The following is a 25,737-nucleotide window of genomic DNA, read 5'->3' as shown; positions in this document are numbered from 1 at the left end:
TATTTAAAAATGCTATACAATGGCAACATGAACACTGGGTATTAAAAACAGACAAACATATCTATGAAAGTTCATATTATTCCAAAAGCAAACCCAAGAGCGAATTTAGTCCCTTGCATTAAGATGGCAAATGTGGTCTATAGCTTATAATGTGTGTGAATTATCCAGTGGCAGAAATCAGTGGTTCATGGTAAGAATGAGAAGAATGCATAAGACAGTCATAGACATTATCAACAGCAGGAACAACTTCTAAGACATTAATAAGACATTAATATATACACACACGTATACATCATAATTTACTGTCAGAGACAGTGTGCTCTTATGTTGTTGATCAGAGACAGCGTGGAGGGGAGAGGTCTTTTGTCGTTGTTGAAAGAGCAGGGGACCAGATTTAAGTGGCACCCATGCACCTCTGTATTATTTCCAATGGGACTTTAGAGATTCCAACTAATTTCTCAGCTTGTCTGGAGGTTATAAAGCCAATGAAAAAAGACCCTTTATCTGCAAGGGAGATACAGTGACTCTCAAACGTGTCCATGGACTTTTCCACATTTTACGGTTTGACGACAATATGAAGTTATAATGGGTTCAATCTTGTGTTTCTCCCACTGATCAGCACAAAAAAAATCTATAATGTCATAGTGAAAAATAAAAGGCTGCAAATTAAAAATAAAAGTAAATTACAAAGATAAAACTGAAAATAATTGATTGCATAAGTATTCACCTCCTTTGGACATACCTAAATGAGCTGTCTGGTGCAATCAGTTTTCTTTGGAAGGCATATAATTACTTGAATGGAGTTCACCTGTGTGCAGTTAGGGGTTCTGAAAAAGAAAAAAAAAAAGGTTCTGGAAAAGTATCAATCAGGGTTAGGATATAAGAACATTTACATGGCACTGAATGTCCCCCGGAGCACAGTAAAGTCCATTATTAAGTAATAGAGAGAATATGGCCCAAATGTGAGCCAAGAGGCCAATGGAAACTCCAAAGAGGTTGCAGTCTTCCACGGCTGAGCTGGAAGACACTGTGCATACAGCAACCATCACGCCAGCTGCCTCACAAAAGTGGCCTTGAAGGGAGAGGGGTAAAGAGAAAAAACTCCCATCAAATCCCGGCTAAAGATTCTGGGCTCTGACGAGAATAAAAAAAGAGCTTTTTCTAAGCACTATCTTTGGCGAAAACATCTTGTTGACCTTTGAATGCATGGTGTAAACAATTGGTCTTACGTTCCACAGTATCAGCTACGCAGCTGTGTGTGACAATGACAGACCTTTGTGAATGGGCCTGTTGACATTACGCCGGCATTATCGTTCTTTTATTATTGTTTATATTTTTTTTAAACAAGAACAATTTGGGATTACGGCCTGCCGCGTTGCAACAACTCCACCTACAGAGGGATGGATTGAGACATGTTTCCCCAAGCACATCTAACCAAGCCGTTTTGATTCAGATCACATTGCTCAATCAACCACAACGCTTTCAATTATACACATGCGCTAGAGGTTAACACATTCACCAGCTAACAACCATGATTAACGTGCGCAGGTGCCTAACCTACCAAAAGGAGGTGCTAGATAATGATATGACAAGGCAGCTCTGTTCAACATTCCACCTGGCCACCGGAACAATAACACGTTAAACCAGCTTGTTTTCAGGAAATATTGAAATTGGATGGATATACTTTGACAATAAATAATTGTGGAATCCTTGACAATTATACAACTTTGCTCTCTTTTATTTGCCAGTCAAACGCATAAACCCCAACCACTTCCACAGTTATTACTCTTAAAACTAGGTTTTAAACCTAGACCGAAGCACATTGCTTTTACTTTATCTGCAATAACTCCAACATCTGCTATAACTCTAATTTCAAATTCATGCATTTTTACAATAGAGCCAATTTTGACTGTACTACTTGCCCATCCTGTGTAGACCCTGCAACAGGCCAAAGCACTCCCTCACCTTCAGTCCAGTCGCCAAGGCAGGTTAATATGTACCTGACAACAGAACCTGTCATCACTTGGACTTCAATTGACTTTTCCCCCAATTTAAACCCCCTAAGCAAACCAGTGTCACCATTTCACTATTAAGGATGGTCAAGGTCATTCACATGAATTCTGCATTGTAACCTTACCCAGACACAGGCACACATCAGGATATTACCTCGGCTGACAGCTGACATATCATTACTTGCAGGAAACATACAATTAAGTCAGGGATTGATTTCCTGGAGGTCATTTGTAAAGAGAGGGAGAAAGATGAACCCGGGTATGAGGGAGAGACTGTTTATGACCCGTTCTCCGAGTCCAGTGTCTCTGTATTGTAAAAACATTTTATCGTCGCAATGCGTTTGCGGCTCAGATTTTGTTATATTTACACAGCCTTTATGCACGGTGTATGTACTGAGGTATGTACTGAGGTATGTACTGAGGTATGTACTGGGGTAAAAATACCTCAGATTAATTTTTTTATTGCTTAGTGCATGTTCCGCTTTTTGACTGTGACTAGGGGTAAAAGTTATGTTAGTTGTCCTCATTTCAAAGTAACATTAACATGCTAAGGTCATGAAATTTACAGAAAAATGTCCTGTTCACCAATTGGCAACAAGTAAAGAATTGCTGAAAATTTGCTGAAAATTATATATTTTTTCTCATGTGGCAAAGTGAATAATAACTGGTGGAAATTAATGTCCACAAAAAATGGGGGCCCTAAAATACCACCCCCCCCAACCGATCTAGACTATGGTCCGAAATAGGTTTAGGGCGGGCTCTGTTTTCGCTGATAAGTACGGTCCAGCCACAGGTAGAGAACATTTCGTAGTTAAATATGGATCTGACACTTGCTTCAACCGTGTAGCTAGCCTACTGTATACCGCTATATGTATTTCGGATTGTGTATTCCAATTTTTTCTTCTTTTTGATTTCCCTCACCGTATGCAGACGGATTTGTCCCACTTCATTCATCCAAAAAGTGCACATTGGACAGCGACCACAGCGCTCCGGTCTCATTGCGGAAAAAGACATACCAGGGATCGAACAAAATGTCATGTCCAGATAATACATCTCAAAGGAATGAGGTCCTTAATAACATACGGAGATCCTCGATGGCCGCGGGACTTGGAAAAAAGACAGAGTTAGAGAAGTCCCAAGGCGTTACGGTCTCACAATATGAGCTTGGGACTATTATTTCCAACAACAGGTTACGATGTGACTCCGAGGGTATCACCATTCACGCAATGGTCACTCGACCGTCAGTGTCTCACATGCCCGGGGTCAATTTGAACCCCCGGATGTCCGTATACAGCACTGCTCCTCGACTTCTTTCCCGTGCGCATATTCAAGGACGCGTTTATAACTTTCTGGAAAGACCTTCTGGGTGGAAGTGCTTTGTGTACCACTTCTGTGTGTGAGTGTTTATGATGAATAACATTGATATAACCGGCATTGACTTTAGTCAAACATGTCTAGTGCTTTAGGGGCATTTTGCCAAGTGGCAAATGGTCAAATCCAGTTCAAGGACATTGTACTTGTCTATTGTTTGTTTTATTTATAATTACCTACACACTCAAAAATGGAGGTACGAAACAAGAACAGTTCTGTACTTATAGGTATACTTTTGAAGAATGTTCCCTCAAAGGTACAATTTTGGTCATTATAGGGACAGAAGGCACACCTTTTGACTAACAGAAATCGTACAAAGTGAATTAAAACAAAAGAAAGAACACTAAAAGGTACACAATTGTCTCTCAAAAAGGTACCCCCCACCCAACGACAAGCATTTGTACCCTTTTAAGTACACACTGTGTACTTCTATTTTTGAGTGTGTATGCCTAAAATATTTTCTATCCAAATATTAATTAAGGTCAAATGCTGCTACTTAATGATTGGTTTAAAACACTTCAGATACTTGTAGGTTTAGACAGCAAAATAAACTCCGGTCAGTAGTCTATATAGCCTAGGAAGTAATATGTCATCATGTGCTGAGACCCAATAGAGCTACAGAGTTAAGTCAGCCTGACTGCTTTAACACAGAACAGACCTGAACATTGCTTGCCAGATTTTATTTGCTGGTTTCACAGACCCAAAATAAGGCCTGGACTTAACCTCTATTTCCATGGAGATTCTTAATTGGGGCATGCGTTTTATGCCTAAACTGTAGACATAATCTGTTTCTGAGAAACCAACTTGGATATCGCGATATGTTGTCCTTTCAAGGACGGGGCGTCATGTGTGATGCAGGGGACCGGTCTCTGGGTGAGGAATGTGCAGGGTGAAAACCAACTTCCCGGATGCCTGGTATCTCCTCTCCCTGGAGTTGATAGCGAGCGGCTGAATTTGGCAGCCTTGCTGCTTTGAGTACAGCGGGTCCTGCCTGACTGTCTCACCCATACGACCCACTGGCGTGGCCCGCGGGGATACAGAGGGTTTATGACTGGGCGTGATGCGTCATGGCAGGGATAAGGCTGATTATACTGAATGCCTCTGGACTCCCCGTTGTTCCCCGTTGTTTCCTACAGATGTCGCCTACTTGTTATTTATTGAATTCATTTTTGTATATTTTGCTACCGATTTAGTGTTTTGTGTTTCAGTAGGCCTGCGTAGCCCTGTTGTAATTATGAAGTTACATTCAGCTGTGAAGAGTCTCGAAGGTTGATGTCTAACTCTTCAACTGACTTTACAAAGCTTCACAAAGCTTTACGAAGCCCTATTAACATAGACAAACGGCCTGTTTTTCCTATGGGAGTTCATTTTAATGGTTAGGTCCCATGTTGTGCAACTTTAACTTACAGTGTAGGAGTGGGAGGAAAGAGTGTACATGGACTTATGACTGACCCAGTGGTAAAGCTTCAAAGAGAATGCTATCAGGATTGCAGGACCTGTGTGTGTGTGTGCGTGTGTGTGTGTTTTTTTGTTCGTGTGTGTGTATGTTTGAACTCAAAAGGAGGGTGAATAGTTCCATAACAAAATAGCTTTTTGGCCCACTTTAATGTTGGCATTGTGCCTCAAGCTAAACCTGTTTTATTTACGCCGTACCCCATTTTGCCATTGCTAATTTCGTAACGTCATTCCCTTGATACTTTTCTATACTTTTCTATCACGTTTCCTTGGTTTTTGATTATCCCACAGGTGAAAATGCCTTATGTGGAAGTCCTGGTCTACAAGTTGTCCAAAGTTAGAAGTTCATTTGGACCCATTGTGCCGTATTCACAAAAATTAAGTAAGAGGCAACTTAGGGTATATAAATGAGCATTACATCTTTTGCTAATTAATTCAACAGCTTGGGTGGACATTCCTCCTCTCAGCATCTGTGGCATCTGTGTTTTGGGAGAAAATTGCACATTTTATAGTGGCCTTTTATTGTCCCCAGGACAGGTACACCTGTTTAATAATCATGCTGTCCAATCAGCTTCTAGCCACATCTGTCATGTAGATGGGTTGTCATGACAAAGAAGAAATACTCACTAACAGGGATGTAAACAAATCTGTGAACAGACAAACAATATAAGTTTTCTGTTCGAATTTAATCTTTTATTTCAGCACACGGACACAAGACTTTACGTGTAGTGTTTGGTGTACTTTTGAAACTGTTAAGACAACCTTAACACTGTTGATTCATCATGTAAGTCATTTTGTTGAGCACGGCACTCAACAGGCCAGAGCGGGAGGTTTGATCCATACATCAATTGGAAGTGGCTTTGTATAAAAGTGTCTATTAAACGTTTAGCACTGATTGAGGTACAGTATCCTGTTTCGGGTTGCACACTGAGACTGGGAAGAGTAAAATGCTGACACGGCAACTTGAGACCATTTAATTGTCCTCTCCGCTCCTCAAAGCCAGATGTTTATGAAAGACCCAGTCGGCTTGCCTTGGATTGATTCTAACATGGCGAGTGTGTGTAAAACCCGTTGTGTTTTGTTTGTCTGTTCTGCGTTGTTGTTGTCTGCCCCCCCCCACCACCACCCCCCGCCCTGCCGACACAGCAGACTGCAAGCGATCCCGCACATCAATAATAAATTGAGCATAGGGATGGAAGTGCTGTGAGTATTGTGTAGAGCTTGACAGTGCCCACACAGGCAAGCAGCTGGCTGCCAGTAAAACACACGCTATGGGTACATGCGTACGGAGTGAACTGACTTTTTCCCACATTAGCTGTACAACAACCAAACGTTGGTGACAGTTTGGCACCAGGGACGCGCTCGTAAGTGTCAGTGGTCATTCAGAGGTTTTGAAACGGTGAAGGGTATGGATGGAGTCAGTGGGTGTGTTTCAGGGACCTGCGAAAGGGACATGGCGGGCGTGACATTACTGACTTTCAGAACAATGCCCAATGGAAGCGCACACCAAAACGTCGTATGGCAGGGCCAATATGTGACTGTACTACGTTATGGAAGTATATCTGTACAACAGTTATAATGTATGGACTGGCATGTCTGTACTAGTATGGCAGTACTCCTGTATGGTTGGTACTATGGCAGTACTGCTGTATGGTTAGTACTATAAAAGTACTACTGTATGGTTAGTACTATAAAAGTACTGCTTTATGGTTAGTACTATGGCGGTACTGCTGTATGGTTAGGGCTATGGCAGTACCGCTGTATGTTTAGTAATATAGCAGTACTCCTGTATGGTTAGTGCTATGGCAGCACTGCTGCATAGTTAGTACTATGGCAGTACTTCTGCATGGTTAGCACTATAGCAGTACTGCTGCATGGTTAGCACTATAGCAGTACTGCTGCATGGTTAGCACTATAGCAGTACTGCTGCATGGTTAGCACTATAGCAGTACTGCTGCATGGTTAGCACTATAGCAGTACTGCTGCATGGTTAGCACTATAGCAGTACTGCTGCATGGTTAGCACTATAGCAGTACTGCTGCATGGTTAGCACTATAGCAGTACTGCTGCATGGTTAGCACTATAGCAGTACTGCTGCATGGTTAGCACTATAGCAGTACTGCTGCTATGGTTAGCACTATAGCAGTACTGCTGCATGGTTAGCACTATAGCAGTACTGCTGCATGGTTAGCACTATAGCAGTACTGCTGCATGGTTAGCACTATAGCAGTACTGCTGCATGGTTAGCACTATAGCAGTACTGCTGCATGGTTAGCACTATAGCAGTACTGCTGCATGGTTAGCACTATAGCAGTACTGCTGCATGGTTAGCACTATAGCAGTACTGCTGCATGGTTAGCACTATAGCAGTACTGCTGCATGGTTAGCACTATAGCAGTACTGCTGCATGGTTAGCACTATAGCAGTACTGCTGCATGGTTAGCACTATAGCAGTACTGCTGCATGGTTAGCACTATAGCAGTACTGCTGCATGGTTAGCACTATAGCAGTACTGCTGCATGGTTAGCACTATAGCAGTACTGCTGCATGGTTAGCACTATAGCAGTACTGCTGCATGGTTAGCACTATAGCAGTACTGCTGCATGGTTAGCACTATAGCAGTACTGCTGCATGGTTAGCACTATAGCAGTACTGCTGCATGGTTAGCACTATAGCAGTACTGCTGCATGGTTAGCACTATAGCAGTACTGCTGCATGGTTAGCACTATAGCAGTACTGCTGCATGGTTAGCACTATAGCAGTACTGCTGCATGGTTAGCACTATAGCAGTACTGCTGCATGGTTAGCACTATAGCAGTACTGCTGCATGGTTAGCACTATAGCAGTACTGCTGCATGGTTAGCACTATAGCAGTACTGCTGCATGGTTAGCACTATAGCAGTACTGCTGCATGGTTAGCACTATAGCAGTACTGCTGCATGGTTAGCACTATAGCAGTACTGCTGCATGGTTAGCACTATAGCAGTACTGCTGCATGGTTAGCACTATAGCAGTACTGCTGCATGGTTAGCACTATAGCAGTACTGCTGCATGGTTAGCACTATAGCAGTACTGCTGCATGGTTAGCACTATAGCAGTACTGCTGCATGGTTAGCACTATAGCAGTACTGCTGCATGGTTAGCACTATAGCAGTACTGCTGCATGGTTAGCACTATAGCAGTACTGCTGCATGGTTAGCACTATAGCAGTACTGCTGCATGGTTAGCACTATGGCAGTACTGCTGTATGGTTAGTACTATAGCAGTACTGCTGCATGGTTAGTACTATAGCAGTACTGCTGCATGGTTAGCACTATAGCAGTACTGCTGCATGGTTAGCACTATAGCAGTACTGCTGCATGGTTAGCACTATAGCAGTACTGCTGCATGGTTAGCACTATAGCAGTACTGCTGCATGGTTAGCACTATAGCAGTACTGCTGCATGGTTAGCACTATAGCAGTACTTCTGTATATGAGGGCAGCTCCACACAGGGTCCCTCTATTTTATCAGTGTTTCCGTGTGCTGGCAGGGTGTTTGGATACCAGACCAGTCATCTGGAAGCAGCCACACGCAGTTCTGCAGATAAGGGCCCAAATGGAGCAAACACACTAACCAAAAACCAAACAGCAGCCCCTCGCCCTAATTTCCATAAAGTGTCACTCAAGTGTAGGCCAATGACTGGTGTGTCGCTCAAGGAAAATGACTAGTGTGTTGAAACGTGTTTCTGCGGTAACCACTAAGTCGGTTAAGGCAGACAGGGGCTAGTATCTTGGTAATGACAACTGGATCTGCCACACTGGTCTATTCCCGCAGAAGCCCCTGGGTGTGATCTCAAAATATAGTTCCAATTGGCCGAGGGGACGTCAGCTTCCTTGTCAAAGGGTGTAAATGGACATTTACTGGGTCCTCCACATTTTGTCTCGTATGGCAGAGTTGTAGTCCGGGGCCTTATCTGGTCCAAAGGAAACAACTTTGTCCCATTATCTCAGGCCTCTTGAGAAGTCACAGTGGTTCTTTTGTTGTTTCAGTTGGGAACTGGAGCGAATGACCTTGCATGAGATCAAAGAGGATGACGTGCGACGTGTATGTGGATTTGAGTGTGCACGTATGCGTGTGCGTGTGTGCGTTTATGTTTGTGTGTGTTTTGAGTGTGTGTGTGCTTGCATGTCTCTATGTTTGGTATGATATCGCTGATCCGACGGCCTTAGCGGGTCTCGGGAACAACGTCTGCTATGTCGCTGCGTGGAAGTGCAGTACATACGGCCGTCACTGCACCCCTCCAGTTCTGCCGGCTTACTAGGCCCACACTGCACAAGGTTACAGGCAAGCGAAGGACCAGTTTTTGCCTTTCACTGTAGTGGCTGGCTGGTGCATTATTCATGATCACGGCTGTTTTTGACTCAGAGAAATACCTAAAGTGAGCCGAGGTAAGTGTCAGTTCCAAGCTCAGCCCATGTGTGAAATTGGATATTGGTTATGCTCACTAACCTGGGGTGCAGCACTGAATATCAGTATCTTATTAGTCACTGTCACTTCCTGGTTACATAATGTAGCAATGTGACTGAAAATGTAAATACGGCATTACCCAAATGTGTAGCCCAGTCCTATTTTTGTTCGGCTCATGGGGTGGAATCATATCTGATGTTGTTGTTGTTGTTGTTATTCTTTCTGTCAGTACCCTCCCCCCTTAGTAATTTGTTATTTTTTGTGTATGAAATCTGAACACTGAACGTTTCTTGTACTCTATCTTGCTCTAACACGCAACCCTTTCACGTGATAAAATTACAACATCAATCAGTTGAAAGGGTCTTGTGAAGAGAGAACAGAGCCGGTCAGTCTGTTATTTCTGCTGTTATATGTGGGTGTTGTTGTGAGAAAGTGACTTGATGTTGTTGTGCCCTCCAGGTTCCTGATTGTTCTGGCTTGTCTGATCCTCAGTGTCCTCTCTACTATTGACCAGTACCAGGCTCTGGCACATGAAACTCTCTTCTGGGTGGTGAGTGGACGCTGGAACATGCTCTCTAGTGCATTTGTTTTTCAATTTAACGATTTTTCTGAACACCTCTTTTCCAGCAGTGCTTTACAGTACTTCGCACAAGCCCTGGGTAAAGAGACAGCAATGCAGAGACACAAACACAATGGCTAGGAAACATTCCCTCTAGATGGCCAGGGAGTTACCGGTCTTCGTGGGGGTGGCCAGTCCTCGTTGAGTTTTTCAGTCAGGTTTGGGTGATTATGCTGGATATTATATTCCGGCCGAGTGTAAAACCCATCTGGACGAGGCCACAGAAGACACAGTGTTTGCAGCAATGAGTCACTCCATCAGACGACAGAATCAGTGAATACAAATTGCAAGCCTTTTTCTCGGAAGCCTGCCAGGAAATCCAAACCAATGTATTTCTCTCCAGCTCTGTTCCTTGTTGTGTAACAGTGCCGACAGTCCTGCAGGGGGCAGCACGTGTCCATTTTCTCTAAATTATAGAAAGGCCGGTTTTGCCCATGCCTGTCCTCACTCCTCCACAAACCTAATAAAACGTGCAAGGTGAGTGTTTAGAAATCACACGTAACCCTAAACCTCCACTAATGCTCCGGCCAGGACATCCACCAAAACCAGTAGTTGATATGTTGGGCCAGCTTAGATCGTAATGCAGTAACCATAACAGTTAATTGAACGTGAATTCATAGTGCATGGAGGAATCAGCAGTCACCATGCATTAGGTTGCCTCTGTATTCGTTTCATATTTTAGTCATTTAGCCGATGCTCTTATCCAGAGAAACCTATATTTAGTAAGAGACATTGTCAAAATAGGATAGAATTTGTGACCCAAAACAATGGTTCACTTTCCCCATGATCACATTTCAGTGTAGACATCCAGGTCAGCCATGGTTAATTCAGAATTTGCAAGGTCCTAGATCACGTCCCGTCCCGACCCTTACCCTAGATCACGTCCCGACCCTTACCCTAGATCACGTCCCAACCCTTACCCTAGATCACGTCCTGTCCCGGTCCTTACCCTTAATCCTTTGGTCAACCTGTAGCACCACTGACCAGCTGTTGGGTTCATCAGCTTTTAAATGTGTTCTTTGTGGTTAGTTTGGGAGAAACAAGTCTGCCCTTTTTCCAGTAAGACGACCAGGACTAAAGAACGAGAACGAGAGAGGACTAGCGATTAGGCTTCGATGGGAGCAGGACCAAAGTGTGGGGGTCATGGGGGCTTGCACTGGTTCAAAGTTCACCTCGGTCAGTGGCTAACAGGATTTAATGAAGCGGGCCACTCGTCAGGGTTTACTGATGAGTTAGGGGCCTCAGCTATAGGGGGCTCTCTGTATGCCGGGGATCAGGGCATAATTCTCCACAGACAACTGACCTGCTTTTGTTTCTCAAGAGAAATGAAGAATGAGAAGGAGACTGAGTTATTTGTTAGAACGTAAATGATTCTTGCGAATAAATACATCACCTCGTCCCCAAAGGGGTTGATGTTAGAAGTTGTGGACCACTGAAAGAACATCTGCTGCTCCGATAACTGTCCAATATAATACCAATCCTAACTAATAAAGGACATTCTTATAGTTTTTTGTTTTCCTATGTATGTTCCTCAAACGCGTGTTCAGTATGCTGTTTTTGTTTTCTTGTGTTCATAGTGCCACAGGAGTCTACTAGTTTAGAACAGAAAGTAGCCCAAAGCTCGATTTGCTGGACTCAAGGCAGATGACCCCGTCCTGCCCCCCTCCCCTTCACCTTGCCCCCTCCCTGCATGGTCACCATGACAACAGCAGTCCTTTGTGTAGCGTGAATCCCTGTGTTCAGAAGGTTACCAAGTCACTCTGCCCAGTCTAGTGTCGATCGTCTGGACCGAGAATGGGTACCTGTCGGAAGAGACTTATTTAACTAGCAACATTCATTTGACCATCACTGAGATGGAAAGAATGGCTCATCTGTCGTCCTAAAAGATTCATTACAAGGTCATTTATTTGGGATTGGTCTGCAAAATTGCTTAATGTCCTCCAGGGGTTAAATTTGCTCAAATTAAACTTAATTGTGCTGGTGTTACTCTATATGATTAGATTGACAGCATATAATAAGCCATTATCTGTACGAGAAAGACACAAGGACATGTCCCTCCTGTCTATCGCCAAGCACTCACTCCCTGTCTCTGTCTTTAAATCCAGTGCAATGTGAAGGGAAATGTGAATGTTAACAATTTTTTTTCTGTCTGTCTCTAACAGGAAATAGTGCTTGTGGTGTTTTTTGGTGTGGAGTATGTAGTGCGTCTGTGGTCGGCTGGGTGCCGTAGTAAATATGTTGGCTTCGTGGGCCGGCTGCGATTTGCCAGGAAGCCGATCTCCGTCATTGGCAAGTGGGAGGAACTAAATGGTTTCCTCTGCCTTCAAATCACTTAAGAATGAATACAGTAACGTACAATACAGGGCCAATGCCGGGTTTCCCCGCGGTCATTGATACCGTAAGCTGAGCAGTGACAATTCAACCCCCTGATCTAGCCATTTTTATGTCGGTGCAGATCTGATTGTGGTGGTGGCCTCCGTTGTGGTGCTGGTAGTGGGCTCCAATGGCCAGGTGTTTGCCACATCTGCAGTCAGGTAAGACGCTGGCCCTCAGCTCTCACACGTGGTGATTCTGTAACACCGCAAACCGGCCCGGGCTCCCTCAGTGGGTCTCCCGCCCTGCGACTTTGGCATTTTGAAGCTTTGCAGTTATACAGCGCGGTGGTCGGGGGCAGGTGCCCGTCCTGCATGAATGAAGGTTTAGCGATAAACAGAGGGCGTGTGTTCGTTCCAGGGGCATCCGCTTCCTGCAGATACTTCGTATGCTTCACGTGGACCGACAGGGAGGAACATGGCGCCTGCTAGGTTCCGTGGTCTTCATTCACAGACAGGTATTGTTTGGTTTTGTGAAAACCTTTTTATTTATGAATGAACTTCATCTGTTATTGTTATTGTGGTAGTGACTGTTGTGGTTTTATTAGTTCTCGTATTAATCTTGAAATGCGGCAGACAAACATTAACACGTACTTATACTTCAAGGTTGAGCGACAGGTGTTTAAATAAATATGTGTTTTAATTTTCCAGAAATGTGGTTTTGACTCTTCATTACTCCATTCCTCATATCCACGTGATATTATTGTACGCTGTGGTGTTGTGACAGTGTTACTGTACATCGTAGAGGTTTTGCCAACTTCACCATAGTATTTTATATTATTCATACTGTATATATTACAGTACTGTAGTACTGTAGTACTTACTGTAGTGTTTTTGATAAAATATTTTGGGACCCTGCGTAAAATGCAAATAAAAACAGAATGCAATGATGTGCAAATCATTTAATCTCTGTATTTAATTGAAAATAGTACAAAGACAACATATCAAATGTTGAACTGGAAATGTCTTATTGTTTTTGAAATAATACATGCCCATTTTGAATTTGCAACACGTTTAAAAAAAGTTGGGACAGGGGCATGTTTACACTGTGTTGCATCACCTCTTCATTTAATAATACTCTGTAAGCATTTGGGTACTGAGGAGACCAATTGCTGTAGTTTTGAAAGTGAAATGTTTCCCATTCTTGCTTGTTATAGGATTCTAGCTGCTCAACAGTTCAGGGTCTCCTTTGTCCTATTTTTTTATAATGCGCCAAATAATTTCAATGGGTGACAGGTCTGGACTGCAGGCAGATCAGTTTAGCACCCAGACACTTTTCCTAAGGAGCCATGCTGTTGTAATACATGCAGAATATGGTTTGGCATTGTCTTGCTGAAATAAGCAAGGCCTTCCTTGAAAAAGACATTGTCTGGATGGCAACATATGTTGCTCCAAAACCTGTATATTTGTTCAGCGTTAATGGTGCCTTTACAGATGTGCAAGTCACCCATGCCATGTGCACAAATGCACCCCCATATCATCACAGATGTTGGCTTTTGAACTGTGCGCTGATAACAAGCCGGATGGTCCCTTTTTTAGCCTGGAGGACGCGGCGTCCATGATTCCCAAAACTTATTTCACATTATGATTCGTCAGACCACAGGACACTTTTCAACTTTGCCACAATCCATCTGAAATTAGCTTGGGCCCAGAGAACACTACAGCGTTTCTGGATCTTGTTTATATCTGGTTTCTTCTTTCCATGGTAGAGTTTTAACTTGCATTTGTGGATGTAGTGATGTACTGTGTTCACAGACAATGGTTTTCAGAAGTGTTCCTGAGCCCATGCAGTGATGTCCACTACAGAATCGTGTCTGTTTTTCATCCAGTGCTGCCTGAGGGCCCGAAGATCACGGCCATACAATATTGGTTTTCGGCCTTGTCCTTTGCGTGCAGAGATTTTAATGATATTATGTACCGTAGATGATGATATCCCCGAACTCTTTGCAATTTTTGTTTCAACATTTGATATGTTGCCTATACTATTTTCTATTGAATATAGGGTTTAAATGCTTTGCACGTCATTGCGTTCTGTTTTTCTTTACATTTTACATGTCGTCCCAACTTTTTTGGAAAAGGGGTTGTAGAAGTGGAAGCATTATCCTAGATGAAACTTATTGGATAAATGCTAGAATGAGCATAACCTTTATATACAGAGGAACTACAGCACCAACTGTAAAGTAGTATTTTTGTTTTATGTGGCTGGATAAATATGTGTACTAACTGGTCTTGTGTGTGTGTGTGTGTGTGTGTGGGTGTGTTCTCAGGAGCTCATCACCACGCTGTACATCGGTTTCCTGGGCCTGATCTTCTCTTCGTACTTTGTTTATCTGGCGGAGAAGGACGCCGTGGACGGGAACGGAGTCACCGAGTTTGGCAGCTACGCCGACGCGTTGTGGTGGGGTGTGGTAAGAGTGTAGTGTGTGTGTGTGTGTGTGTGTGTGTGTTGTCACACTGAACGGGCAGGTGTCTTGGATGACTACTCACTTTGTTTTTCGTGTCTTGCAGGTCACCGTCACAACTATAGGCTATGGCGACAAGGTCCCTCAGACGTGGATTGGTAAGACCATCGCGTCCTGTTTCTCAGTCTTCGCCATCTCCTTCTTCGCCCTGCCAGCTGTAAGTGCAGGGATAATCAGTTTGAGGTACACTTAAAAAGGTTTTTGGTTACAGGTAGAAGAACCCTTTAGAAAAAAAATTAAGGATTTGTGGATAACATTTCAAAGTATAAACTTTCCATTTGGAAATCCAACAAAAAATGTGGGGACAGCCTTAGCAACACCTTCGTGGTTCTGGGTTGCACCTTGATTTCTAATGGTGTTGTAATCTGCGGTGTTCATTGGCAGGGGATCCTGGGTTCAGGCTTTGCTCTGAAGGTCCAGCAGAAACAGAGGCAGAAGCACTTCAATAGACAAATCCCTGCCGCTGCCATTCTCATCCAGGTGCGTCCGACCTACATACATGTATATATTACCCTCCTCATGACCGTGGCAGACCACATGCATAGCAAATATGCTTCAAAGTACGGCTAGAGGCAGATGTGCAGCAGTCCAATCATTATTCCTCAACAACTCCTGCGTTATCTTCAAGGTGCTGCACATCGTGGTTAGGTCTGCGCCTTGCTATGTTTTCTATTTAAGCTCAAGTCAGCCTACATTACTGTGGTGTAGATTCTGGTGCTTGTCTGTAACTTGTTATTGCCTCCTCTGTCCTTATCGGGCCTCATCCAGACTTCGTGGCGGTGCTTCGCTGTGGACAACCCTGACTCTGCCACCTTCAAGATGTTTGTCAGGAGGAAACCCGCCCTGCCCAGCTCCTCCGTGTCCAGTCCCAAACCCAAGAAGACGGTCAGCCGCCTGTCACCCTAGTCCGACGCATCCACATAGAAACATCGGTTATCACGTCAAAGCTCGTTAATCCGTCCGTCTCCATTCACCCATCCGTCCACTTCTGCCCCCTCGAATAGATGAAGCTGAAGAGGAAGACGAAGAACAGCGAGAAGAACAGCGAGAAGAACGACGGGCCTGGTTCTCCTACACTTCCCAGTTTCAGCTACGACTCTGTTTTTGACAGTCGGAGGGATCTGAGCTCTGATGTATACAGCACAATCTGCACAGGTAGGAGGTGTGAACTCATAGTGCCGAGAACTCCATTGACCTTCATTAGTTAGCCCGAGTCTGGGCTCCATGAAACCAACCCATAGATATTTAGGCTTTCGTGTAATGGATTACAGTTGTTTTAAGGGGTAGTTCACACACACTGTAAAGGCGATCCGCTGTCAGAGCAAAGCCCATTGCTGTCCATTCCATTGTTATTTGTTTACTGTAGTAAATTTACTAGCTGCTCTGTTGATCCAAAGACCTACCTTAGGGGGATGTGGTGAGCTGCAGTTAGTGTCCTTTTGACCAATTTGACCACTGAACAGTCTCTGTTACTGTCCTCTTGACCACTGAACAGTCTCTGTTACTGTCCTCATGACCACTGAGCTGTCTCTGTTACTGTCCTTGTGACCACTGAACTGTCTCTGTTACTGTCCTCGTGACCACTGAACTGTCTCTGTTACTGTCCTCTTGACCACTGAACTGTCTCTGTTACTGTCCTTGTGACCACTAAACAGTCTCTGTTACTGTCTTTGTGACCACTGAACTGTCTCTGTTACTGTCCTCTTGACCACTGAACTGTCTCTGTTACTGTCCTCGTGACCACTGAACAGTCTCTGTTACTGCCCTCGTGACCACTGAACTGTCTCTGTTACTGTCCTTGTGACCACTAAACAGTCTCTGTTACTGTCCTTGTGACCACTAAACAGTCTCTGTTACTGTCCTTGTGACCACTGAACAGTCTCTGTTACTGTCCTTGTGACCACTAAACAGTCTCTGTTACTGTCCTTGTGACCACTGAACAGTCTCTGTTACTGTCTTTGTGACCACTGAACTGTCTCTGTTACTGTCCTCTTGACCACTGAACTGTCTTTGTTACTGTCTTTGTGACCACTGAACTGTCTCTGTTACTGTCCTCGTGACCAATCCCTCTCTCTGCTATTGTTCGATTTCTCTCACACTCTGCCTAGTTCTCCTGTTGTACACATATGTAGTAGTACAGTAATACCTGCCCCCTGTGGACTCTTCTTCTCAACTCTCTCTACATAGTTTGTCAGGGAGCCACGTCACAGGAATTTCATTGTGCAGGACGACGCTGTGTTGTTCGGCGCATTTGACATTTAAACCTTGAAACCAGTGTTCTTGTTCTCGCAGATAACCAGCAGTCCTGGACGTCGCTCACCTCCCTCACATTCAGCTCCCCACTCCAAGGTAATCGAGCGGGAATACGTTGCCTCCTCGCAGAAGCCCCTGAAAGGGCTGCGGGGTGAACGACCACCTGAGGTGACATCGATCGCATCTCAACGTCGCCTAGCTTGTGCATAGTCCCAGCGTGTCTGTGTGTGTGTTGGCAGTGAAAAAGAGCCCTGGTCTGTTGGAGGTGCAGTGCCCCAGTCCCCTCCCCAGGAACAACAGCTTTGGGGATGACCTGGACCAGGAGGACCAGAGCGTGCTGACCCCCGCCACTCACGTGTCGCAGTAAGCCTCTGACGTTGTGACATAAGCGCGACGCTGGGATTCGGGCTGGGATTTGTTTCTGACATAACGACGGCATTGTTGCGAGTGAATTTCCCTCCCGGTCTTTGGTCTGTTCCCAGCCCGAACCTGCTGAGCTAGCTCTAGCGTAACACAAGTTGCTCGCTGGGCCCAGCTCGCTTGAGGGTGACTAACCCTCCTTTATATCTGAACACTCTTGTTTGCGTCGTCCGTCAGAATACACTAACACACACCTGATCGCAGGCACATGTGAACACACACACACCTACAGTACTTGTTTACTAGATTTACATAACATGTGTTGTGACAACCTTTCCACTGTGACATAATGGTCTTCTGTGAAAAGAAGGAAATGGGTCTGCTTTCCTGTCCCTTCGGATCTAATGCTAAACAGTGGGGTTAAGGGGCAGGCTGGCTGCTGCTAGCAATGACAACATTACTGCGTTTTAACACAGAAATGCTTATTTATTTTGATTAACAACAGATTTGTATTTGTAGCGTAAACTGGGGGAAATATAAATCAGCACACGGCAGCTTTTGTAGGCAACATGGGACACTTCTGTCAGACAACTGATATTGTGGTCTAAAGACGGTGTCTTGCTCAATCTTCATTGGAGTGGAATGAGCAGTTGTGTAGAAGAACAGGCTCTGTAGGTCTTTCCAGGTCCATGAACAGAATCCATAAACAGATTCTGTGCCATAAACAGAAACAAAATACATAATTACATTGTTGGCAAGCGGCGCAAAACATCTCCCACTGACACCGACACAATACTACCACCAGTTCAATAACCAGCAACAGCACACATTGGACGGAAGAGCACCATGTTAGTTACCAGGTAAACAACATTGTCAGACAGTATTTCTGCCTTCGAGGTCAAGGTTCTCTCCAAACTGTTGTACCACCTCATGCTGCCTCGAGAGTTTCGTGTGTATGTGTGTTTGCATCCAATATTATACTGGCATATTATGTTAATGTTATTCAATATACATTCTTGTCACAACAACTTTTGTAGTCTAAATAGGTTAAATCGGGAGCTCTGAGTTCTTTCTCACCGCCCCATTTACTTCTAAACACTTGAAACCAGGAGTGGCCCACTAAGTGATGCTTCTTGCTAAAACAAGCGGGGGAAACACTGTTTTACGGCTGCTATAGTATAGATTTATGTAAAGAAGGGATTTATAGGATTTCGGTGGACCACTGAGAGATTCACTTGTTTAGTGGTTTGCTGTTGCATTGAGATTGTGAAGAATTGATAGGAAAAGCCAAAGGAAGAAATAAATTGCGATAGAAAAAGAGAGTGAAAGAGCTCTTTAGTGGTTCACTCGATCATTATTCCCCTGGTTTTGTGGTTGGTTGATTCACTCGATTAAAGGATTTTATATATCAGCAAAACATGCACAGCTCCTGGACATTCCCACTGTCTACAAGATACAGTTCATCACCATTGTTTGTTCTACCATTTCCTGTTTATGGAATCCTGAGAGCAGTAGAGGGCATTCGCTTGAGGGCTTAGCTCTTTTCCCCCCGTGGAAGTGGTCATGGTACAGTACATCTGTAGATAACCGATAACAGCAGAGACGACTCCAGTCGTGATGTTGGTGTATTTTTTGCAGAATGCTATCAGAGGAGGATGGCACTTTTGTGTTCATTCTACTCGTCGCGGTCGAAATGGAGACACCCCTCAGTCACTGAGCACTTGTTAGACCATGACCACACAGAAGCATGTAGAGTTCCTGTTGTGGTAATGAACTAATCTGACTCCTGATTGAATGGCAGCGCCAATATCAGAATCAGTATTAGCGAAGTCCAACCATCACACTGAAAAAGGATTCTTGGAGGATCCTTTACATTGGAAACCAGGCGTGAACCCCTGTACGTTTTTCATGGGAAAAAGGGTATTGTAAAGAACTATTTATACTTGTAACTCAAAGTACCACGTGATTTTAACTCCTCAAAATTCTACCCCAAAAAAGGTTGTTCAAATGGTTAGAGGAAACATTTAATTGGGCAAACTTGCTCTATAAGGGTTACTCGACAGTTTCAATATGAAGAACCTGGGGCAGCAAGGTAGCCAAGTGGTCAGGGTATCCTAAAGGTCCCTGATTCCAGTCCCCGCCAAGGCAAAAGCTCTGTTGTTCTGTCCCTTAGAAAAACAGTTAACACTAATTGCTCCTGCCATCTTGTTATCCCCCAAGAAAAACAGACAGACAAACAAACAAGCAAACAAACACAGTTCAGATATGCAATCTCAGAGCAAAATGAACCAGACTAGTAAATAGTTTGTCCCCTTTTCACATGACTGGCGCTTCTTTAACTATTCTCTACCTATCATTTTACTAGTCTCTATCATCTATCACAATCAGTTGAACTACAAATTGAAAGGTTTTATTGGATTGCGAAATTTTTGATTACATTGCTGAAGCATGTGGAAAACAATCAATGTATGATTAATAACATAAGTAAAAACTTAAAATAAAAAAATATATAAAGTAAACATTAAACATTATCAAAAGGATAAAGCATGTCTGTAAGGCTTTTAAAATGTTAAACTTTAGCTATGTTGCTGGATCTTTCTGTTTCTCTCTCTATAAATTCCTCTATCTCTCTGTGGTGAATGTCGCTGGTTTGCCTCATCACATCTCCCCAGATCAGAGTGTCAAGCCGCTGGCTCCCTTTATCACTGTGATTACGACTGACAGCCCACAGATTCCCACTAATGGGTGCTTAGCAACAGGGCCAACCACTGCTTAATTCACCGTACTTGCTCTGGGCAAATTTATTTACAGCTGCAATCACAGGCATGTTGGCTAAGGCTTTGGAAGCACCGGTACAGCTTGAACAATGTGATCAGAGGCATAAAACTGAGAAAGACATTAATATTTTCTAGCTTCAAAACAAAACCAAAAAGAATTGTGGAACTTTTTACTACTTTGTGTGTTTCTTATCCACTTACATTCATCATGGTAATGAATGTATGCTGCATGCTCACTTACACTGAAGGCTGTGAATATATCCTAACAGGATCATCAGCCGCCAACATTTTGCTTGAGGTAGTCCGCAGGGAATAACTCCCATTTCATTCTGCCTCAGTCTGTTTATAGAGGAATGAGGCGGGATAATTTATGCAGCCTTTAGGTTTCAGCAGCAGAGTGACAGGTGATGTGCAAATGAATGTCCTTGTGACAAAAGCTTAATGTTTATCTGACCATTCTTGAATGTGTCTGTTATTATGTACAGTATAATATCTTCCATGAACTGCCAGACCTTCCAGTTAGTATGTTTTTAAATCCTGTATACAATTCATACAGCATTATTGTTATTTTTTACTGTTGCTGCTGTTGTTGTTATCAATATCAAAATGATTCTTATATCATGAATATTCCTGTGTACCAGACTGTACCCAGGCCTCATAGCCACCTTTCTCTCCCAGGCTCCAGGCGACCCACCGAGCCGCCATTCAGGTGATTCTGCGGATGCGTTTCTTTGTCTCCAAGAAGAGATTCCAGGTGGGTTTGTGGAAGTGTCATTCCCCAGCAGATGGGACATTCCACTGTGTAAACAGATACAGTGCAACTGCCTAAACCAACACTATCGACAACTTCCCAAATTTGATCACGTCCAGTTGTGCCTACAAGCTTATCCCAGCAGCTCCCAACGGATTCGGGAGAGTTGAAGATCGCGTTTCTCCTAGGCAATCCATGCCGAGACATTATGCTCTTTTCCCACACTGTTCACGCAACCAGGAAGTCACGCGGGTCAATACGCGGGTGCCGAACTCCTGAGAGAGCTGTTAGAGTGAGATGAGAGCCCTGCTGACGTTGCCTCCCCTGTCACGGCTGATTTCGGTCAATTCATTTCGGCCATTATTCTAATCAGCTTGACTCTCAATCAATCAATCAAATCAAAATTTATTTATAAAGCGCTTTTTACAACAGCAGTTGTCACAAAGTGCTTTACAGAGACACCCGGCCTTAAACCCCAAGGAGCAAACAACAGTAGTGTTGAATTTCAGTGGCTAGGAAAAACTCCCTAAGAAGGTCGAATTTTAGGAAGAAACCTAGAGAGGACCCAGGCTCAGAGGGGTGACCAGTCCTCTTCTGGCTGCCGGGTGAGATATTAAGAGTCCAATTGGAATAATAAATAAATTTCTCTTGGCTAAATCCAGAGTATATTTGATTTTAGACTAGGTCAGAAGTATGACCAGGTGGACAAGGACAGGAACAGCAACGGTCCCCCCAAACCAGGTAATCCGCAGGTGTGGACCAGGACCTCATCTCCTTCTAAAATTTAAAATTGGAGGAAACTGAGAAAAGTTAGTAGTACATCCCTCATGTCCCCCAGCACAATAATATAGCAGCGTAACACCTTGGAAACTGAGACGGGGGGGTGTCAACCACCCACACTCTATGTTAGATACCTTTAGACGGCCGCAACGCCTGGGAAGCCTCCACTACTTTTTAAGCCACCTGACCAGTTAAGCCATTACCTCTACCCTGACACAGTTAGAATGCCACTCTGTGACCCCTCCCGTCTGTCCCTCCCTCCCTCCTCTGTAACCCCTACCCTGTTTGTGGGTGGTTGACACGCAGCATATCCTGTCTGGCAGCATGCTGTTAGCCACAGACTAGCACTGGATAGCAGCAGGGACGTGTGATGTCATGCTGATGGCTGTTTGCCCTCCTCCTAATGGGCTACCTGTCAACACAGGGGTGTGAGTGTTTGTCTTCCAGACAGACTGCCTTGATCAAGCCGGAGACAAACAAGGAACTTCACACGACTTTCTGCTCCAATCTGTGGAACTCTGCCCAAAACCAACAATTTTAAATGGCAGAAAAGGAGACACAGCACTCAAGTTGTGTCTTTCTCCATGGTGTGTGTGTGTGTCTCTGACTGCTTGGTAGCGTTTGTCTGTGTGTTTGTCTTTGATAGGTTAACACCAGAGAGTAATCTTTCCATGTATTATTTCTGGTTTCCCTTTTATAATCAGTCTTTTAACACAGCTCCTTAGCACAGCTTGTGGGGTCAGTTGCTGACCTTGTGAGGCCATCTTGAAATCCTTTCCACTGAGGGTGATTAACGCGGTATGTGTGCGTTCTACAGCAAGCGCGTAAGCCCTATGACGTGCGAGATGTGATCGAGCAGTACTCCCAAGGACATCTGAATCTGATGGTGCGCATCAAGGAGTTACAAAGAAGGTGAGCTGCATCAAACGGAATCTCATCCGACTAATTAATGAGACAATTATATTATGGTATTAGGTCACAACAGTGAGCAGGACTTGCAAAGAACAGACGCGATGTTTTTTTTCAGTCACAGCACATCATTTCACACTTGTCTGGATCAAAATCACCTGGGGATTTTTTGGACTGCAATAAATTGAAGTAATAGGTGCCATTTGTGTTTAGGGAAATTATTCTGTAAAGCATCTCTGGGTCCTTGAAAAGCGCTATATATGTATAATGCATTATTATTATTATTAAAACATTGTGTTTGCCTTTTTCCAACAACTTCGCATGGGTGAATGCTGCATACTTTCCTGTGCAGCGACGCTCACAGAAATCACAGCATCTCTTTACATAACACAATATCGCGAATTCACTTAAGAATCTGACGTTTCATTGAGATTGATATGCGTGGGTGACACGGCGAAGTTGAGGCATTTGAAACTCAACTGTGTGAAATTAGAACAGGGGTTTGGGTAAAGTCAAACCAGGTAAAGTTTTGGGAAGGACTTGAAAAGGAGTTGAAGCCTCCATCCTAACTGACTGTAGCAATGGCCCTGGCAGGTTGGCCGGACACATTACAGTGACACACTAGAGCCTTAGACAGTCGTCAAATCTTTGAAGTCAATTTCTAGTGAATCTCCTTTGTCATTTTTTTGTTGTTGTTCTCCTCTAGACTTGACCAGTCCTTGGGGAAGCTGACCCTGTTCCAGACGAGCTCCGGTAAAACAGTCTGACTACCTTCAGTCATGCATTCCCAGGAGGTTTAGTTTCCATTTCATTTCCCATGTTTTACGTACCTTCTCGTTTCTTCTCACGCCTCGTTTCCCTGTTCCGTGCTCTCCGCCATCATGCTCCCGGGACCAAAGACAAAGCCAAGGACAAAGGCACCAACACCATCGGTTCCCGGCTCAACAGGATGGAGGAAAAGGTGGGATGTAACGTCGTGGTCCTTGGCTCCCTGTGGTGCCACTGCAGAGTGCGAAGACATTATGCCAGTTGAGTTATGCCTTTAACCGGATGCCGAGGCTTTCCACTCGCCCCCAGAGGATGGGGGTCTGCTTGCAGAAAGGCAGATTATGTGACGCACTTCAATTTCCCACAGAACCAAAATAACATGAACATGTGTGTAGTAATGGTATTCCGTTGGCCTTGACGTCGTTGACTCCCCTGTGTGTCCGATCTACTAACAGATACAACACATGGACCACACACTCGACAGAATTGCCGAGTCCCTAACCCACCTGGTGGACCAGGGTCTGGGCGAGGCGGGGGCAGCACACGGCCCAGGTAGGAGGAAGTCCCAGGGCAGGGCGGTGGTCCCCGGCCAGGACAGCCTGCCCACCCTCCATCAACCCCTCAACCCAGGCCCGAGTCTGGACGGGAGTCCCTGAATCCGGGAAACGCCAAAGCCTGCATCACCCTCTGCCCCTCCTCCGTCCGTCCGTCACTCCTTCTCTCCTTCTCTCCTTCTCTCCTCTGTCACTCATACTCTACACCATTGCTCTTTCTCTCCTCCATCAGCCTTTCTCCTGTTCTGAGACCAGTGTTTAGGTCCTCTGTGCCTGGGGACACAGCAGATGCGCAGTCCTTTCTACTTGCGCAGTGCTGACCGGTCAGATTAATAGTCAGTACCCAGAGAGCGGTCGGGTCTGGACCAGTGTTGTGGAATTCTCAGGTCGCTACAGAATTCATCTGTCCCTCCCACTGGTCCTGACTTACAGCCCGTTTGACATTTTAGTCACTGAGAAGAAGTTCCTATGCAGAGTGATTTACAGTAAGTGTGTTCGTCTCAAGATGGGAAGGAGCAGCGTTACATTGAAGAACTTGGCAAGGATGAACACCGGACGGGTTGCCGGTGTCTGATGACGTTTCATCCTTCAGAATGTGTTATTTATTCGTGTAAAAGTTTTCACCCTGATTTTCCACCATTCCCCAAGATGTCATGATTTCCCACTGGACCTAGGACTGTGTCTAGTCACACCAACTGTTAACCGGCTCGGGAGCTTTGAAGACGAGTGCCAAGCCATTTAGCTTTTTTTCCTCTGTACTGCAGGAAGTCAGTCAGATTGGTGCATCTGAGGACACACTAACTTCACTGATGACCTCAGATAGCTTTTGCAGATGCCCAAAACGCACCTAATCCAGTCATTATAGCACACTGAGACAAGGAAATCCCTGTGCTACATTATGGTGCAGTAGACCTGAAATGCCAAAGTACGTTCTAACAACCCATGGGTAAACTGTAAAAAGCTGAATCCTTACTCCTCACCACGCAAAATACTCCTACATACTGATTTCCAATTTAGTGGAGATTTTGGGTTTTAAGAAGGAGCAGAGGTAAGAGGATGTGAAGAGCCAGGGAAAAGCATTTTAGGTTTTCCCTGGGACTTGACGTTAAGTGCTTTAATTGAGTCATTGAACCAAATGCACTCTGTATTCTTCCAGAGGGAGCAAGAAGCATTCAGGACAGCATTGCCCCAGAAAAGAACAGTGCATTCCAGGACAAACCAGATAGACATAAAAGCCCTGCTAATACCCAAAACTGACGGGTGCCTTGTATTGTTCCACATTCTGACTGTGCCCTCATTTTGTGGAAACGATCTTAAGGTGGATTCTGAACAGATTTTCCAGCAGATCTTGTTAGCGTAGATGGACGAAACCGGGTCAACATCAGGACAATGAGCGTGTGTCAGCAGCAGCTCCAAACAATGCCGACAGTCCATCCACAACAGAGAACCGACCAGACTGACGTCTGTCTTCCGAGAGTACCTAAAGCCTCTGAACAGGATTGTCAGTGGCTTTGTTTTCAGATAGAACATATCATGTTTCTATTGTCAGCATTGTTCAAATACAGTGTTGCTGGTAAGCAGCTAATGTTAGCTAGCTAACTAATTGCTTTATATATATATATACATGTTGTTGGCCGTCCTTTCATTTAATGCAATCTGATTGGCTTAAAATCTACTGAGCAGGACAGGAACGTCTACATGTTAAATCAACTAGAATATTTGCTACTAGGTCAGGTTACTGGCAGGTGTTGCCAAATCACAACACACTAGCTATTGGACGCCAAACAGACATCCGGACCAATTTTTTTTCTGGCTATTTATTTAGCTCTTTTTATATCCTGGATAT

General features: G+C 44.3%; 1 protein-coding gene and 1 long non-coding RNA gene across 2 annotated transcripts; one reads left to right on the top strand and one right to left on the bottom strand.

Moving 5' to 3' along the window:
* Nucleotides 1-3,021, bottom strand: LOC105025318. Its single transcript, XR_002198218.2, has 3 exons — nucleotides 2,934-3,021; nucleotides 743-1,072; nucleotides 1-659 (listed from the first exon to the last, which is right to left on the bottom strand). It is a non-coding gene; the product is annotated as an uncharacterized LOC105025318 (long non-coding RNA).
* Nucleotides 1,619-25,737, top strand: kcnq1.1 (potassium voltage-gated channel, KQT-like subfamily, member 1.1). Its single transcript, XM_034286986.1, has 17 exons — nucleotides 1,619-3,408; nucleotides 9,746-9,836; nucleotides 12,068-12,194; nucleotides 12,361-12,439; nucleotides 12,639-12,735; nucleotides 14,545-14,685; nucleotides 14,786-14,896; nucleotides 15,124-15,219; nucleotides 15,508-15,624; nucleotides 15,762-15,914; nucleotides 17,040-17,088; nucleotides 17,232-17,355; nucleotides 20,808-20,883; nucleotides 22,478-22,572; nucleotides 23,276-23,322; nucleotides 23,469-23,530; nucleotides 23,793-25,737. The coding sequence occupies exons 1-17, from the start codon at nucleotides 3,044-3,046 to the stop codon at nucleotides 23,991-23,993; spliced, it is 2,031 nt and encodes a 676-aa protein (XP_034142877.1). The 5' UTR covers nucleotides 1,619-3,043; the 3' UTR covers nucleotides 23,994-25,737.

This window comes from Esox lucius, chromosome 2 (genome assembly GCF_011004845.1).
Source record: "Esox lucius isolate fEsoLuc1 chromosome 2, fEsoLuc1.pri, whole genome shotgun sequence".
NCBI classification, from domain to species: Eukaryota; Metazoa; Chordata; class Actinopteri; order Esociformes; family Esocidae; genus Esox; species Esox lucius.
This window is presented reverse-complemented; position numbering and strand designations above follow the sequence as displayed.

What these genes read in the sequence shown, in the direction of transcription:
- kcnq1.1 (XM_034286986.1), top strand. Translation starts at nt 3,044, where the DNA reads ATGTCATGTCCAGATAATACATCTCAAAGGAATGAGGTCCTTAATAAC. An exon ending in ACGCGTTGTGGTGGGGTGTG is followed by an intron (nt 14,686 to 14,785) that starts GTAAGAGTGTAG and finishes CGTGTCTTGCAG; the next exon opens with GTCACCGTCACAACTATAGG. An exon ending in TCAACAGGATGGAGGAAAAG is followed by an intron (nt 23,531 to 23,792) that starts GTGGGATGTAAC and finishes ATCTACTAACAG; the next exon opens with ATACAACACATGGACCACAC.